At 40.0% G+C, this 19,007-nt stretch overlaps 1 protein-coding gene and 1 long non-coding RNA gene across 2 annotated transcripts in view; one reads left to right on the top strand and one right to left on the bottom strand.

Annotated features, from left to right (window-relative positions):
* Nucleotides 1–902: 902 nt before the first annotated feature.
* LOC120223950 lies at nucleotides 903–5,228 on the bottom strand. The gene is made up of 2 exons (XR_005526419.1): nucleotides 5,165–5,228; nucleotides 903–1,427 (listed from the first exon to the last, which is right to left on the bottom strand). It is a non-coding gene; the product is annotated as an uncharacterized LOC120223950 (long non-coding RNA).
* A 418-nt stretch (nucleotides 5,229–5,646) lies between these two features.
* LOC120223949 (dynamin-3) overlaps nucleotides 5,647–19,007 on the top strand; it is a 413,439-nt gene continuing 400,078 nt past the window's right edge. The window contains exon 1 of the mRNA XM_039222176.1: nucleotides 5,647–5,878. Within this exon, the coding sequence (XP_039078107.1) occupies nucleotides 5,718–5,878 (161 nt within the window). The 5' untranslated portion in view covers nucleotides 5,647–5,717. The remainder of the gene's footprint in view (nucleotides 5,879–19,007) is intronic.

Here is a 19,007-nt window from a genome sequence, read left to right as displayed (position 1 = left end):
TTGTTGGTATTTTCTGCCCTGCAGGTGTGGGGGATTCAGCTATGCTTCTATGAGACTACTGGTGAGACTCCATCTGTCAGATCTCAAACTGACAGAAGTGATAAGGGTAGGAGACTGGAGTGGTTCTTCCAGAGTTATTTTGCTTCTTGATGACAGTGAAGGAGAAATATGGGCAATAAAATGGAGAATCTTTACTTTCTGACCCCTACTCTCGGCTGAAGGAGAGAAGCGCTGGGACACATAAGTGTCAACCAGGATGGCTACAGTATTGAAAGTCTGTGTGTCTATGTTGGATGTTTTCTGGGATTAACAGAACTTAAAAGATGGCTTAAAAGATCAGACAAACTGATTTGCAGTAAGATCTAAAATCCATTCAAGTGATCACCTTTGGAAAACGAACTGTAAGGCTTGAATGGGTCCTAAATTGTACACAGAATAATATTATCATTTACCTTTTGGTACTCATGAAATACCAACAAGTACTTTGACATGACAAATGCTTACAGTTTTGGTTCAGATCTATTTCATAAATATTTACTGATTACTGAGTGAGGCACTGTGGGAGATGTATGAGATGTGGCTCTGTAGTAATATGACTGATTTTTAAAAACTCTGAATTCCTAAATCATATATTCAAGTATGTGCTCTTCTTTCAGAGGTTAAGTGTTTTCCAAAGATGTTTTCTCTACTCAAACATTTCCTACCCCCTTAGAGCTTGCTTTCAACCTGTAGAATCTTTTTAAAATATATGCATACTTAAGATACATATATTTAAGTGTATATATGTAATTCTTAGAATTAGCTAGAAGTTACATGGCGTAGAGTCCTATGAATGTGGTAGCAAGTCAACATGGATAAATATTCTGTTCACTTGAAATGATGTGTGACTGTGGAACACGGAGTCTGAGTTTTTGGAAAAGGTTTATTAATTTCAAGGGAAGGTTTCCACTGATACTGTGTGAAACGCAGTAGTATTTCAATAGGCTTGTTGCTCTTCAAAATGATCCTGAAGGAAAATACTCTTTTCAATAAGAGTTCTGATGTGTTCATAAAACGTTCTAACTTCTTAGCTAGAGAGCCACACCTGACAATGGCTGTTAACCTTTAGGAATCTGCTGCCTTTTCTGGAAGGTGGCATGGAAACAAGTGTGTTAGAGAGCAGGAACTGGCATTCATCGCTTGGTGCCGAAGTAGGGCTGAGGTGATCATGTGACGCAGTCAGGAAGCAGGGGTGGCTGACCGGGCTCCCCTTTTCAGCTTTGCACCCACCCCCAAAGGTGTAGGTGGTCTTCTTGTCAAGAATTCCTTTCAGATTTTCCCCTTGGAGCTTTCCTTGCTATTTGTTTTATCCAGATTAATTTATGCGAAAAGGGTGTTGAATGTGAGTATTAAATTTCTCCTGGTTCCAGGTTATTGCAGAATTGATTCTGGAAATGGGACACAAAGAAGAAAGCAATTAACAAAAGTAGTTCATGTTGGTTTCTTGAAGTAGGTGGGTGGGACTGATTTGAACTAAGTTCTGGAGAATAGAGATGACATGCATTGCTTCAGTGCATATGAAATTCAAATTTATATAATGATTATACATTCTCTGTCTAAGGCATGGTAACATTACCTTTTTCATTAGAGGTAATGTGTGAGATATGCAGGGCAAGGGCTAGTGCTTCTGAGTTTTTTTATATTCCTCACAGCACATAGCAGAGTGCAGAATATACTCATCAAAGCCTCCCCAGATGGAATGGTTACTCCCTGGTTCCCATCTTGATTTTCCATTTTTCCTTTAAACAAACATGGTGTGGTGAGTCTGCTCAGGCTGCCATAACAAAATATTATAGACTGGGTGGCTTTAACAACAGAAATTTATTTTCTTAAAATTATGTAAGCTAGGAAGTACAACATTCAGGTGCTGACTGATTTGGTTCCTGGTAAAGACTCTTTCTGGCTTGCAGATGGCTGACTTCTCACTGTGTCTCCATATGGCAAAGATAAAGCAAGCTTTTATAACGACACTAGTCCTTTTGGATCAGTGCTCCACCCTTATGACCTCATTTAACCTTATTCTAACTACAGCCACACTGAGGATTAGAGCTTCAACATATGCATTTTGAAAAGACACAGTTCAGTGCATATCACCATTGGAATGCTTATTACATTGTGTTGTGATAATTTGTTTATGTCTAATCCCTGGAGACTATTGTGTCCTTAGGTACTAAGCACAGTGCTAGGCATTGAGAGTCACAAAGAAGGATCTTGCCCTCAAGGAACTTACCGTTAGTTGTTTTCATATTCTGTGGCCCCTCTAATGAATTGCCATACACTTAGTGGTTTAAAACAACACAAATTTATTATCTTACAGTTCTGTCAGTTAGAAGTCTGATACAGGTCTCAGGGAGCTAAAATGAGGGTGTCAGCGGAGCTGTGTTCCTTTTGGAGGCTCCAGGGAGACTCTATTTCCTTGACTTTTCCAGCTTCTAGAGGTGGCCAACATTGCTTGGATTGTGGTCCCCCTTTCTCCATCTCAAAGCCAGCACAGTTGCAGCTCTGTGATGACTCTTGTAGTCACATCTCCTTCTGACACAGCTCTCTGTTATTTAGGATCTCTGTGATCAGTCCTGAGCCCATCCAGACAATCTAGCATAATCTCCCTACTACACAGACCTTAGCTTTTTTTTTTTTTAAATTTGTTTTTAATGTTTATTTTTGAGAGGAAGAGAGAGAGAGAGCACACGTGCAGGGGAGGGGCAGAGAGAGGGAAACAGGATTCCAAGTGGGCTCTGTGCTGACAGTAGAGAGCCCTGTGCAGGAGTCAAACTCATGAACTGTGAAATCATAACCTAAGCCTAGCTCAGTGGTTAAGGGACTGAGTCACGCAGGTGTCCCTTATTTTAATCACATGTGTAAATTTTCATTTGTCATGTCAGGTAACATATTCACAGTTTCTGGGATTTAAGTGTGGACACTGTTGGTAAGGGGGCTTTATTCTGCTATCACTGTAGTGGAAGAGAGAGATATATAAATCAGAGATTTAATGCAATGTGTCAAGTGCAATAATGAAAATCTTATTTTCATGATATATACATACATATATATGTATATCTATCTATCTATCTATCTATCATCTATCTATCTATCTATCTATCTATCTATCTCTTCTTTGCTGTCAGTGCCTCATTTATAACTATCATAACCACTATAGTGGTTAATAAATGATAGTTATAAATGAGGCACTGACAGCAAAGAAAAAGAAGATGAGATGGGTTCTAGGGAGGCAGAATGGGAATAATTTGGGATCCAACTTGATGTAGGGGATGAGGGAGAGACAGAGTGAAAAGGATTTAGAATGACTTCTAGATTCTGGATTGGGACTGGGCAGACCTCTTGCTGAGATAGGGAGCACACTGGAGGGCACAGTTAGCTGCTCTTCATGCCCTTGTATCTTCATGACTGCTCTGGCTATAACCATGCAATAGATGGAGGGGTGATTCCTGAAGGAGGTATGTTAGGCAGACATCCTACTAGAGATACACTTTGGTGGAAGAGATGGTGCATTCAGTTTTGTCTTTCTCTTTTGCTTTCTAAAAAAGTTGAGGTATAATTTACAGTGAAATGCACAGATTAAAATTTTTTTAAAAAATGTTTTATTTATTTCTAGGAGAGAGAGAGAGAGACAGCGTGAACAGGGGAGGGTCAGAGAGAGAGGGAGTCACAGACTGAAACAGGCCCCAGGCTCTGAGCTGGCAGTCAGCACAGAGCCCGACGCGGGGCTCGAACCCACGAACCGTGAGATCATGACCTAAGCGAAAGTCGGACGCTTAACCGACTAAGCCACCCAGGCGCCCCAAATTAAAATTTTTTTTAAATGTTTATTTATTTTTGAAGGAGAGAGAGAGATGGAACGTGAGCAGGGGAGGAGCAGAGAGAGCTAGCGACACAGAATCTGAGGCAGGCTCCAGGCTCTGCGCTGTCAGCACAGAGCCCAATGTGGGGCTCTAAATCACAAACTGTGAGATCTTGACCTGAGCTGAAGTCAGACACCCAACTGACTGAGCAACCCAGACACCCCTGAAATGCACAGATCTTAAATGTTTAGTTCAATGAGTCTATGAATGCATACTCACATCCAAATCAAGACAGAGAACATTTCCATTACTTTACAAAGATCTCTGGTGCCTCTTGCAGTCAGTCCTTACACCTCAGAGGCAACCACTACTCTAATTTCTATCCACACAGATAATTTTGCTTATTCCCGAACTTCATATAAATGGAAACATACAATATATACTCTTTAGTGGCTTTCATTCAGCATAATGTATCTGAGATTCAACTATATTATTGCTGTATTGAATGTTCACTCCTTTTTGTTGCTTAGGAGTATACCCAAATCATACTTGTTCATTCATTTACCTTTTGATGGATGTTTGGGTTGTTCTCAGTGTTTTGGTTATTTAGACAGTTTTATACAAGTCTTTTTAGGGCTCAAAGGAACTTTATAGCATTAAATGCTGAAATTAGAAAAGATGAGCTCAGTTTTGAATAATTGAGTCAGAGGTACTTGTGGGACATTCAGGTAATGAGGTCCAGGACCAGTTTGGAGTACAGTCAACAGTAAAGGAGAGAGAGGTGGGTTGGCAGTTTAGATTCTTGTAGTCGCTAGTCATTTTGTGGAGTTAAAGCCATTGGAAAGTCCTTAGGGTAGAGCTTAAAATGTGAGACAAGGCCCATGAATTAAATCCTGGAGGTCATCGATACTATTTGTAAAGAGGAACCCTCTAAGGAGGCTAAGCGAAACATGACCATTTATCTTCGTGTCTCCATCAGCAGGCACAGGACCCGTCTCAGTCTGTGAAATGTTAACAGAAAATGTGCAGAGTACACGCTTATTGACAGACCCTATGAAGGAGACAGATGGATAGGAGAAACGGCATGAGAAATCGCAAAAGACAGAACAAGTGTGGTAGACTGAAGAGGGGGAGTGGTACTGAGTAAACACCACCGGCTCCACCTTTGTTTAGACGGGGCTGGGAGACAGAATCATTAGAGTTGAATAATTAGGTAGGGTCAGACTACGCAGGTCCTGAAATGGATGTCAGATGGAAGAATCTAGACTCCACAGGTCGGCTCCTTTGACCGAGGAGCCCCCTTACCAACAGGTAAGCCCCCTTACCAACAGTGGCTCTTCTTTGAGAAGAGCTGCGTTCTGGAGCAAGGCGTGAGAACATGCTTTTGGGAAGTGACTGTGGTGGCGGTGCCGTGGTGGTGGCGGCGGAGATGCTGCTGCTGGTGACAAGGCTGAGATGTTATCGGTAGGGATTTCCACCGGACTTTAGCTTTGTAGCTGCTCCCTGGCCAAGTGCTGTAACTTTGCCTCTGAGCCTTGGTAGTAGAAGACGGAGGTGGCATCTGGCCGCAGCTGGGAGGCAGTGTGTGCGCGCGGGGCCGGGGAGTCCAGCCGGGAATCCTACCGCGGGATTACAGCCCTGCGGGGCGCGGAGGGGACGGCTGAGGAGACAGGCCACGCCCCCGCCCGCCCGCGCAGGCGCGCTGCAGGCCGTTAGCTGTCAGGAGCCAAGCGGCTGGCGGGCGGCGGGATCCGTCTGCGCTGGAAGCGGCTGACAGAACCCAGCGCGGCAGGGGCGGCTAGGGCGGCGCGGCCCCGGCTCCCCCGCCAGGTCGCAGAGGGGAGCAGGCACCAGCAAGCAGGCGGCGGCGCTGGCAGGATGGGGAATCGGGAGATGGAGGAGCTGATCCCGCTGGTGAACCGTCTGCAGGACGCCTTCTCGGCGCTGGGACAGAGCTGCCTGCTGGAGCTGCCGCAGATCGCCGTGGTGGGCGGCCAGAGCGCAGGCAAGAGCTCGGTGCTCGAGAACTTCGTGGGCAGGTGAGCGCGCGGGGGGCGGGGCTGGCGACCCGGCTCCGGGCCCGTTGGAGCAGAGCCCGAGAGCTGACCCCGGGCTGAGTCGGAATGGAGGGCAGAGCCCGGCGTCCGCGGGGCGGGCGGGGTCGTCCCGGCTCCTGGCATCCTCCGTGTCCCTCCCCCCGCCCCAACCCTTGCTGCGCCCGGTGGCCCTCCTGTCTGCCTTTCATCCTGCGATACAAAGCCATTTCCTCTGCGTCCTCCGGCCGGGGAGTCAGGGGAGGGGGTCCGCCCCGGATCGACTTCCCCCCCACCCCCCGCCTGGCGCGCCAAGCCTCCCGCAGCCTGGATGCGTAGCGCGCCCGGGAGCTTCCCAGTCCGCGTCTCCTCTGTTTTCCCGGCTTCTCAATCCCCTCCTTTTCCTGTCAGCCTCCGGGAAGCTCTCCGGTAGGCTTTGGGGTTTTAACCCCCCGCTCTCCCCCCCCCCCCCCCCCCCCCCCCAGGAGATGCTGTCCTTCTTGCCCTGGTTCTCCGTTACGCTCAGCTGTCTACTGTTCGAGACAGTCGTCCCCTGCCCCTAGCAGGGGAGGCGGGGTGCGAGGAGAAAGAAACCGTTTGTTGTGGTGAAGCTTTACCCGGCCACGCTTCCCCACCATTCTCCTCCCAGGGAGTCGGAGAATAAAAGGTGGTGTGTTCGCGTGTGCACCTATTCACAGACCCAGGCTTATGTCAGAGAAACCGAGGCACAGGCTCGGAGGGGGGGGGGGTGAGCGTGGACTCGCGTTGCCCAGATGCCATGTCATTCCTGCATCATCTCGGGATTGACCAGCATCTTTCTCGCACTCTCCCCGCCCGCCCCCTCCCCCAGCATCATCTTCCGTGCCCTGAAATCTGTCCGGCGAGTCTTCAAGATCATATACTGAACCCAAATCAGAATTACGGGTTTCTTCGTGACTCCTTTAACGCAGAAAAAGCGAGGGAGTGAATTTTTGAATTGGGAATCGGCATTTCTTGCAGCGAGCTGTGAGTGAGGGATTAAGTTACCTTAACGGCCTCGCCTGAAGAGTGCAGACGTTGGCCAAGAAAAGCCTGTTCGAAAGCATTATGAAAGCTGAAATCTGCTTCCTATAGTAAAGCAGGTGGAAATGGACAAGGGGCGAGACAGTGGTCTGGCGTGGGGACAATCCCGAACTTGTACTTTACTCTTTGTATGGGGTTGGTTAGTGATTTGAGACTCAGAAGGTTCCTGTTCCTTTTTTTTTTTTTTTTTTTTGCTAGTGTTTGGCAATGGGTAAAATTCCGATATTCCCACATCTCCTTTGGAAACTGTTAGTATCTCTAAAGTGCATATTCTCTTCTCTCAGATGATGCTCTGTCTGATGACATTCTTCCTATCATCTTTTTTCCTCCTGGTGTGAATTAGAAAGCTTAGGACCCCAGTAAAAAAGTAAAATTGCTGACAATTGAGTAAATCTCTTAATTCTTAATCCCTTCACTTCGGTTTTATCATTTTGAGTGGTGAGAAAAGTGATGGTGAAACATTTTACATACCTCATCTCAGACTAATGGTGAAGTGAAGGATGAATGTGATTTCAAACATATGCCAACAGCAGCCATACAGTAAGGGTTTTACTTTGTTTTTGATTTATGATCACTGAAATTCACCAAACTTACAGTAGTATCCATAAGGAGAGTGAGGCTTGAGGACAGTATACTTTTGAATTTTCAGGCTCCTGGACATTTAACGTGATGCCTTTGTCATTGAACTACTTTTGTTTTTTAACCAAATACTTAAAGATGAAAATTGTAAGTAATTCAAATTCAACTGCCGTATTTTTATGCATCCTTCATTCATTTACTGGGATGGGCCTGTATTATAAATTCACTGTGTCAAGAGCTTTTGAACGTAATGTCAGTTTTATGCATGTATCTCAATTCCATTCTTCAGGTTTTCAAATCCTGATACACTTCCCCTTACTAGCTGTATTCTTTTAAAATGGGAATTCCAAAAAAGAGATATGGAAGAGTAAAATATTTTAGCTTAAACATTTTTCATTATAAGTATAAGGGACTTATAATATTATAAGGGACATTATAAGTATCAGACAATTCAGAACATTTAGCAAAATACATTAGTATTGTTATACTTTTTAAGGTTTGACAATAATTAATTGCTGTTAGAATATCAATTCAGAGAAAAGAATGAACAGAGAGGGGAAATTTCATTATATAAATAATATATAACGGCTTTATTATCTGTAGAGATGACACTTGCCTATAGAGCTTATATATTAGGAAAAAATTAATTAAAAAGGTCATTTGACTTTAATAAAGGTTCAGTCATTGAATTATTGAGGAATCTAATTTCTAATTATAAACCAGCCTTAGGGAAAAAGGAGTTCTCAATTTTGAAAGGAGATTGGTCCTAGACAGAAAAAAAAACCTACTCATATCCCACTATAACCTTTTATCTTTTTATTATCCAGACATTTTGCAATAAAGATAATGTCCTTTCCTTTAAGGATGAAACTTTCCTCTTTTATATGTTATCTGTTTTCATTTTAAGACTCTGGTGGATGTGCAGTTATTGAATGTAATCATAAAACAAGGGGTCATTGCTTGTGTCAATTGTGTTTGCTCATTAATTAAGCTTGTTCTCTTCAAACTAATGATGCATTTTCCTCAACATTTAACAGTCTGTATTTAGTGGACTATTTTCTTCTCTCAGATAGTTTATATTGATTTTTTTTTTTTTTACACCACCGAATGAATTTGGTTGTGAATGTGTTTACTTCACTTAACTGTAGCTGTAAAATCCAATTTTTGGGTGACAAGTTTGAGATTGTTATGAATAAAATGAGTCATGAATGAACTACTTTGTGACTTTCTTTCCAAAGTGATGAATTTACACATTAACGTAATATAGTGTGAGTAACCAGATTGTTCTTTTTGGTTGTTCAGATATCAGCTGGCAGTGAGAGGCAGCACAAGATCTAGTGAGAAGCTGAGACTCATGGTGCGAATATAAGGGTTCATTATCTAGTGTGGGGTCTGCCCATTTGTTTGGTTTGTGTATGGAAGAATTGAATTTACTCAACTACTTCACATCCATTTTTTTTTTTTACAGTGCAGTGAGATGATGATGATGATGATGGTGATGATGATGATAGTGGTTAACTAACTGAGAGCTTGCTATGCATCTGGTGTTATTCTAAGGGCTTTTAATGGATAATCTCATTTAATACTCATAAAACCTTAAAAAGGAAGGTGCTCTTATGAGTTCCATTTCACTGAGGAGGAAATTGAGATTTAGAGAGTTTGAGTAACTTGCTGATGGCTAATTTAGTTTAATATTAAAAACAGTGGAGCTAGGATTCAACCTGAGGTGTCTGGACTCTAGACCTCTTCTCTAAAACCTCTGTGTGATATTGTCTCCTCTGTATTTAGATTTACCAAACCTCTCATGGATACTTTTAACTTCTTTCTTCAATCACACTTAAAAGCACTACCTAAATAAATAAGCAGTTGTCATGTTAATAGTCTTAATCATATTTATTTATGTCTACCTTGCCTCATTTCACAGAAGATTTGAGGCAACTCCTTAGGAAGAAGCAACATTAGTTAAAGGGTAAGTATTTTTCTTTACTGTATTAGACATTCTTGCAGGGAGCTCTAGCATGTAATTGGGTTCTTTATTTAAGTATGTGTTTAGAGTGCATATAACTTGTTTATGGAGGTGTTAAATGAAAACTGTACTAGTTGCTAATGTGCAAATGTTTTTTAATGATATACTTGCTGGAAACATTAGTTCTTCAATGCTAATTATATAGCCAGAGAATTCCACATTATTTTATTGTAGTCTGAGTGGTAAATAGACTTTTAATTTTGTACAAATAGAATAGGTTTTCTGATTAATGATTAAAAAATTTTTTTTAAAGTGACTATGTTGAGGGAGTGTATTTCAAGGTGGAGGTGTCAAATGTATATTTATTTAGTTGTGATGTTTTAAAGATAGATATTGGCTATCAAATTAAGACGTTTTTAAAATATATATTTTTTAAATTAAGTAGGCTCCACTCCCAACAGGGGGCTTGAACTCATGACTCAGAGATCAAGAGTTGCAAGTTCCACCAACTGAGCCAGCCAGGCGCCCCTCAAATTAAAGGTTTTTTTTTTGAGGGAGAAACTTAATAGCCATTTGGTGCTGTTGTTGGAATGGATAACCAGGTAATTTTTTAAAAATCCAAAGTCATTTATATGGCTTAGACACTAACCTATTTTTAAATCCTTTGACTAATTAAAGGAGAGTAGTTAAAAATTGAGGAGGTAAGAGTTCTCTAATTGCAAATGAGATTAGGCACAGAAGCATTCATATTAGTAAAACTTCTTAATTCAGAAATAGGTTTGTACTAAGGGAAAGTTTTTTTTAAATATCGAAGCATCTGAATTAGTGAATATTTTTCAACAAATGACTTTCAAGTGTTAAAGTTATTAGGTAAGGTGCTAACAATTAAAATGTGATAATTTTTGAAAATTGAGCTTCATGGTTCTCAAGATTCTATTTTATTTTTTTTTAAGATAAAATGATTTTTATTTATGCCCTAGTGATACACTGTTTCTAACTCATTTTTTATTTTATGTATTTATTTATTTATTTTTACAAATAGTTTATTGTCAAGTTGGTTTCCATATAACACCCAGTGCTCATCCCCATAAGTGCCCCCCTCCGTGCCCATCCCCCCTCCCACATCCATCAGTCCTCAGTTTTTGTCAGCATTCAAGAGTCTCTCATGGTTTGCCTCTCCCCCTTTCCCCCACCATTTCCCCCCTTCTTCTCCCCCATGGTCCTCCGTTAAATAAAGTACCAGACACATGAACTTTTTTCATCCAACGAATTGCTAAAACCTGAAATTATGAAGATATTTTTGCTGAATTAACATACATACTATAGGTTATCACAAGGTCACAGTTGGTAGGATTTAATTACCACAATCAACTTAATTCTTTTTTATTAATAATATCTGAGAAGCAATAAAACTAGGTTCACTGGACTGGATAGGAAATCTCTGTTTTGAAATTTACTTATCATTAAGAGATATTTTAAAAAATGTACTTGATTAACTTCTTTAGGAATAAACTTGAGCAGAAAGCCTTCCAGAACTTTGGAGGAATGGAAACTTAATAGCTGGAGATTAGGCTACTGGGTTATCTACCAATGGAACATACATTTAGTATATTAGGTGTTTCTCTTAGTACCTTTTGTTAGGGCTAATAAGTGGAGTTAAATTATGATGTTTTACTTGTTACTATAATTTATTTAATATTGAGGGGACTACAACAGAAATAGATGATTTTTTCTCCCACCAGAACCAAGTCAAGAGAGCCCTGAGCTACTGTGCTGTAAAGAATAATCCATTTTTTTTTTCCGTTTGGCCGAAGTTTTGCCTTCCTCTAAGTCTGCTTTGTAATTTCTCACATTGTCAGCATTAATTTAAAATCCCAATGGATAATATAATACTGAACACATTTTTATAAAGTGGAAGGAAGAAGGAGACTGTAAGCATGGACACTGTTATGTACGTTCCATGCTTTCTTTATCTTACCTGTCTTCACATCTCCGTGTCTGTAGGGGAGGAAACTCAGGGTTAGAGAGACCAGTAATTTGCAGAGGGTCACATGACTAGTAAGTGGCCAAGCTGAGATTGAGCCTTGGGTATGACTCCTATTCGTACTCTTGAGAAATATGAGCAGATAAAGTCAATGAACATGTATTTTTTGAGTTCTAAGCATTCTGGGTAAGAATATAAAAGGAAGTATGCATGTATAGAAGCTGATGTATATATAAAAGGAGAATTGACAGCATAAGATATGATATCTCAACTTTTAAGTGGCTTTGTAAAATGAGTGCAGCTGTGTTTAATGCAAACTGGAACAAAATAACTTTAACTCTGTCAATTTATTTTTATGAAAAAGAAAACAACTTGAAAAATCCATAATTCTGAAATTGAATTGGGATATAAAAGGAAAGTAGACAATATATGAGTTTCCAGTGTCATTTGGCAGCTGGTATCATTTTAACTCAAGGCTGCATGTACTGAAGTATCGATGTCAAAGTGGGGAGGTGGCTATCTGTGTCTCAGTGTCTGACTTGACAACAAAGCATTGAATTTAGACTATCACTTTATCACAAAGAGATACTGTGTATTGGAGAGAACCTGAGAGAAGAGTAGGAGGAAAGAAAAAAGGTCGAAGAGATTAAAAATATAACTGGATGCAATGAAGGCTAAGTAAGAGTGGGATGGATCAGGCCAACTGCTTTTTTTTTTTTAATGCTTTATTTTATTTTTTTTTATTTCTAGGAGAGAGAGAGAGAAACAGCATGAGCAGGGGAGGGTCAGAGAGAGAGGGAGTCACAGACTGAAACAGGCTCCAGGCTCCGAGCTGGCAGTCAGCACAGAGCCCGACGCAGGGCCTGAACCCACGAACCGTGAGATCATGACCTAAGCGAAAGCCGGACGCTTAACCGACTAAGCCACACAGGAGCTCCCAGGCCAACTGCTTTATAAGGACCTCCAAGGCACTAATGCTGAAGGGAGTTGAATTCTATTTTTCTTTCTTTTTTCCTTCCTTTCTTCCTCCCTCCCTCCCTCCCTCCCTCTCTCTCTCTCTCTCTCTCTCTTTCTTTCTTTCTTTCTTTCTTTGTTTTGAGAGAGAGAGGGTGCAAGTGAGTGAGGGACAGAGAGGGAGAGAGAGAGAGAAGTGGGGCTCACCTGATGTGGGGCTTGAACTCATCATGAACCATGAGGTCATGACCTGAGCCGAAGTCAGATGCTTAAATGACTGACCACCTAGGCACCTCTATTTTCCTTTTTAAGAATTTTAAGAGTAAGGTATTTAGGGGCATCTGGGTAGCTCAGTCAGTTGATCATTGGGCACTTGATTTTGGCTCAGGTCATGATCCCAGGGTCACGGGATGGAGCCCTCCATCTGGCTCTGTGCTGAGCGTGGAGCCTGCTTGAGACACACTCTCTCTCCCTCCCTCCCTCCCTCCCTCCCTTTCTCTCCGAGCCCCTGCCCCTGCCCTGCCCCTCTTGTTCTAGCTCTTAAAAACAAAAGGCATTTAGTTAAAGTAGTGAAGTACTTTAATGTCTGGGAAATGTTCCTAAAGGCAAAGTTGAGAGTAGAATGTGTTGTTTATTGTTTAGAAGTGGGGGAGGATAAAAGAAGAGGTTAACACTAATGATTTGCATTTATTGAGTTAAACACTGTTCCAACAAATTAGAGGATTTATTAATACCAAATTGGTGTTTTATTATTTTTTGTCATAGGTAGCTTAGCTTTGCTTTTATCAGTAGCAAGGGCAGGCATTTCATGAGGTTCTGTAAGAAGCTCTTCTGTCTTCATTTCTTTGCTAACTTCCTGGAGCTACATTAGGATACAGAGAAACCAAGAGATTTGCCCAAGGTCGGAAACAGAATCAGAGTTGAGTTTGGAACTTGGTGTTCAGAACTGGGCCCTGTTCAGCTCATCATCTTCTTTTCCTCCTCTTATTGTTTTCAAGTGCCTCCCTCTTACCCTCTCTGCCTCCTTTTTCCATTCCTTTCCATTGGACTGATCTTTCCCCCTCCTTGACATTTTCCTCCGCTATTTTACTTGATAACAGATCAACAGTGATGTTTCATTCCCCACGCCACCCCCCAACCCCCACCCCATACACCATAGTGGAAGTAGACATGAACAGATTTTTGTCAGGCCTATCTTAGACCAGGTAATTTGGCTGAGGTAATATACTCTAGAGTAAATTGTGACTTTTAGGAAACAGGCCCAGGGAGAGACTAAATGAAATAGTGGACTTTTTCACACATTATTGTTTTCCCAACGGGTGGGTACATCTAGAAAATTGTTCCTGGGATGATCACTAATAGACCTTTCTAAAACCAAGGAAAACTTCTGCAAAGTTGAGTTTAAATAAATAATATAAATGGAAAAGTTACCACTTAAAGAAAAGTGTGAACTTTTTGGTAAAATAAAGCATGTATATTGGGTAACAAATCCTCACACTTCAGTTTTGCCTGTTTCATGTTCTTTTTTGTATTTGTTTTCTTCTGTATTTTGTATTCTTAGAATAAGGCCCACCGATATCAGAGAAATTATTTTAATAATTAATTTCAACAAGCATCAATGTTGTGTTAAATTCTTACTGTTAATTGATTAGAAAGGCAAGATAGTTCCTGAGGAAAGGGGATGATATATTTAATCCATGAATTATATGAATGATACAGGACTGCTATAGATTTTGGTTTTCTCTAACATCTCTGCTGAAAGTCCTCTTACTTCAACAAATATCAAGTAAGTGTGTGTCTTAGTGCTCCTTTGTGACAGCACATCTCATTTTCATTTCCCACTGTATCAAGACTATGATATACCCATGAATAACACATACATACCTATTAGAAGTGGGGAGGGCTTCTGAAGGATCTCTTTGTTTCAGTGTCTTGGAATAAAAAGAAAAATCCATTTAAATAATTAATTTGATGGGTGACTCATCATTATGATCTTTGTTTTCTTAGATTCTCAAAAAGCAGATATTTGAAAAGGACTCATCATATCCTGGTATTAGAGTGCATGTTTTGCTCACTGATGTTTCAGTCCCACCTATGACTACTGTTAGTAGCATGACTCCTCAGCAAGGTGTTGATCCTCTCTGGGACTTAATTTCCTCATTTGCAGTATAGGCATAATATCGGCTTTGTTTATTTATATTAATTTATTTTTGAGAAAGAGAGATGCGTGTGTGAATGCATGAGTGGGAGAGAGGCAGAGAGAAAGAGAGAAGGAGAGTGAGAATCTTAAGCAAGTTCCATACTGTGAGTGAGGAGCCCAACGTGGGGCTCAGGCTCACAAACCTTGAGATTTTGACCTGAGCTGAAACCAAGGGTTGGACGCTTAACTGACTGAGCCACCCAAGTGCCCTAGACTTCATTTTTTTTTTATGTCCATGTGGGTTCTAAGTAAGATATTGTATAGTGTGTGGCCCATAATGTGCATTCAACAAATGATGGCTATGATATTATGATTCATAAGAAAAACGTATATTTGGTCATTCATATGACCAAAATATAGTTCTCATATTTATTTGGTCTTCATCCATGGTTCTTTGCTTACAGCTCACAAACCCTTGGAATTTTCTAAGTGTTGAGAGTAATAAAGCCTTTTTCTTGTTATGTTAATGAGGTGACTTTTGGAAAGCACCTGAGGATGGGGTCTGGTTGCTGGTGGAGCTAACCCTCCAATAAGAGGAATTTTCAGTCCTATCCTCCAATTTCTTAGGAGAAGAGAAGCCTTGAGATTAAATCAGTTGCCAACAGCCAATAATTTAATCAATCATGACTATGTAATGAAGCCTCTATAAAAACCCAAAGAACTGGGTTCAGAGAGTTTTTGGGTTGCACACATGGAGATTTAGGGAGTCTAGATTGCCTGGAGAGGGCATGAAAGCACTTCGCCCTTTCTCCGTACCTTGCCCTATGCATCTCTTCCACCTGGTTGTTCCTCAGTTACGTCCTTTTATAATAAACTGGTAATCTAATAAGTTAAATGTTTCTCTGAGTCCTGTGGGCCACTGTAGCAAATTAATTGAACCCATGGAAGTTCAGATTGGCGTCTGAAATGTGGGGGTGCAGTCCTGTGGGACTAAGCCCTCAACCTGTGGAATATGATGCTATCTCTGGATTTTGGTGTCAGAATTGAGTTGAATTATAGGACACCCAGCTCGTGTCCAGAGCACTGCTTGTTGGTTTGGGAACCATCCCTCCCCACATCGGAATTGGTACTAGAACTCATTTAATGGCTGTTAAGTCTAACTCTTTTATCTGGACTGGAAATTTTCTGAATACAACACATAACTGTACAATTATACAAAAATTATATGGTATGTATAATTATAACCAATACTGTATTGTACAATAAATAATAAATTGGGAGAGATGATAGATAGTGATGCGTATTTATAAATTCTCCTTTTTGTGCATATTAGTAAATTACAGCTGCATCAAAATACTAACTTTTAGATCATACTAACTTAGAGTATACATGGGCCTTCTTTAGAGAAAGCATTGCCCACATTTAGGATTACCATAGTGTATTTTTTTCTTTAAACAGCATAAAACAACATAAATCCAGTTTGTATGCTCCTCTTTCCCAAGAGTTCTAAAGTACTTTTCCATTTATTCTTTTATTAATTCTTACAATATCCCTGAAAGGAGAGTAAAGTCTTGTTTTATTAACGTCAATTTAGAAATGAGGAAGATTGAGCTGGAAAACAGTTAAGTGACATGCTAGAGTTTAAATGGTAATACTAGAGATAATGAACATAATATAATTAATAACATTGTGATAATAGAATTAAAATGAATTTTGCTGAATTTTACTCCCTTCTTCCAGAGAATAAATTTTAAGGAAAATATTTGATTCTATTATATGGAGTAAACCATTCTTAGCATATCTTTATCTTTTGGAAATATTAGGTGAAATTAATAGGCAAAGACTGGGGGTAGAGGTGGGAAAAAGCAATAGAGTCCAATGGAGAAGCAGAACTACTTAGCAAGAGCATAAGCTAAGCCCAAGGAACAGAAAAGATCTCCAGTGAAGAGATCAGGAGCTAGGACAGAAAAATAGTTGTGTCTAGTGTTATTAGACCTTAGAGAAGTATTGCAATAATTGTAGTCAATGTTGAAGTAACATACAGTGACTATTTTCAGTGGAAAGACTTATATTCTGACTTGATAGGCATTCTTACAACTTACTAACCACCAATTTCAGCTCTGAGCTAGTTAACTGGTTTCATTTGGAATTACAATATCTTTGTGTTACCTTTAAATGTGCCTTAGAATATTTGTGTAAGATTAGCTTTGGATGTCTTATCTAGAGGAAGCTTAGAAATCTGTGTGTCTGTTTTCTGGTTAATAAAACTGAGATTCATTCTTTTCATATATTTAAGAGAAAGGAAAAAGTCCATGGTCTATTTTCATGGATACTAGCATTCCTGATTCTTAATCCTACAACAACCATTGTGTGGTGAAATTTTTGCATTCTCATCTGGAAATACCAACATAACTTTGTGAATAGTGACTGCAGTCCTTGGTAGATTTAATTTAAGGAAGTTTATATGATCTGTTTACTTAATTCTAACAAAAAAGCATGTGAAATTGTGTGTGTGGGGGGCGTGGGACTTGATTTGATTTACCTACCTTGAATATTTTTTTTCCCTCAGGAATTTTTTTTCCAAGTTGGTGAAGGAGGGAAATGGTAGAAGGATCATGAGTTTCTTGCTTCAAGAACAAAAGCAGGAATGGGAAGGAGGAAGCCTTGCTTAGTTGAGTACCTACTATATTGTAGGGAGATGTGAAGAAAAAAACAGCTGAGGGAGTTAGGGGTATTCATGAGCTATGTAGTTTGAGATGGATGTTTGTTAAAGGATTGCCTCGGGTAAGCTGAGGTATCATGGGGGAAAGCAGTGAGAGCTGGTTAGTCCAGTGTAGTCCACCCTGCTCATCCAGTATAACCATCATCCTGCTCTTCTTCCTCAGCTCTTCCTGTCTGATTTAGAGGCCCCTCCTTGGTGGTCCTTGTTCATACTTCCTGCACAGGAGTCTTACTGTACAATTGGTTGCCTTGTCTGTCTGCCCAACTATTTGCAACTTACATGAAGTCAGGAGGTACATTTCATTTATCATTTTCATTTAGTGCTTTCTGAATTAGCTATGTGATTTCATATACATCACTTATCCAAGCTGAATTGTTCCTTCTTTATGAATAAATTGGTTGAGGGTAGGGTGGATGTTGCAGTAGAACAATGTTTTTCAAACTGTGAGTGTTATTAGCAGGACAGGATATCAACTTACTGGGTGGTGACAGCTTTAAAAAAATTTTCAGAGTACGTTCTGAGTAGTAACGGTAAGTACACATTATTGGAAACTTTTATATTGGTTATATATTTTGTATGTATATCATACTGCAATATGAAATGTATTTCTTACTATGGTTGTACTCAAAATTGTTGAATGCCTCAGGACTAGATTAAATCTAATGTTATTTCTAGTCATTTATTTGATAATTCTATATTTATGTGATAAGACAGATCCTTTCATTACAGAAGGCACATTTCACACTATACCATACTATTCCACTAAGTGACTTAAAATGGAGATAATTTATTATTTTTCTTTTGTTAAATTAACTATCTTTTAATTGAAAAACAGAATAGGTACACATGTTAAAAACTCAGACATTTTGAAAGGATTTACAGTAAAAATTGTCTCCCCCATTAAAGTTTATTGTTTGTCAAGATGTTTCATTTACCTGAATACCTGCCAGATTATTTCTGTATTTACATTTTCCTTATATGATATTTATTTGATTTTTGAGGGCAGAGAGAGTTTAATAAACTTGTTTGGTTGTAAGTAGATGATAAAACCCGTTGAGAAAGAATATGTTTGAAAATTCTATTTTTAGATAGATCTATTTATTTGTTGAGTCATTTACAGTCATATTTTAAGAATCTGCTCTATGCCAGAAACTGTGTGAGGCCCTACATATTGAAGAGCCCCTTCAAAAACTTGGTGACCCAGTAGAGTACAAGGGTTGATGTGCACTGTACTGTTATTTTTAGGGTAATCAGGCTAATGATTCTTATGTGAGGCATTTGTTAAAAAGTACTTGGTGGTGTCATGATGTTGTCTCCAAATATTTGAGGAGTTGTTAATTGGAGAGGGATTAGATTGACTCTGTATGTCCCTAGAAGACACAGAACAGATGAGCGAAAGTTACAGACAGACAGATTTAAATGTAATGTAAGAGAGACTCCTCAACAGAAGAGTGAAGAATGGAATGAGTTCCCTGTGAACCAGTAAGTATTCCATTACCAGAAGGATAGAGACTGGGAATTAAAGACTGACTGGCTCCTTGGCATGGTGTAAATGGGAGGCAGGTTGAGAAAAAGGACTTTGAAGGTTCTTTACAACTAGAAGTCTATGATTTGGCTTGCAGGGTATCAGAGTGTAACCTGGCTTTAAAAAATGTATGTTTTTGATAGATTATCTCTAAGTAGCTAAAAAGTGTCAGACATATAAAAGTGTTAAGACCTCCCTGGGTC

This window comes from Hyaena hyaena, unplaced genomic scaffold (genome assembly GCF_003009895.1).
Source record: "Hyaena hyaena isolate Hyena2069 unplaced genomic scaffold, ASM300989v1 scaffold_1075, whole genome shotgun sequence".
Lineage (NCBI taxonomy): Eukaryota > Metazoa > Chordata > Mammalia > Carnivora > Hyaenidae > Hyaena > Hyaena hyaena.
This window is presented reverse-complemented; position numbering and strand designations above follow the sequence as displayed.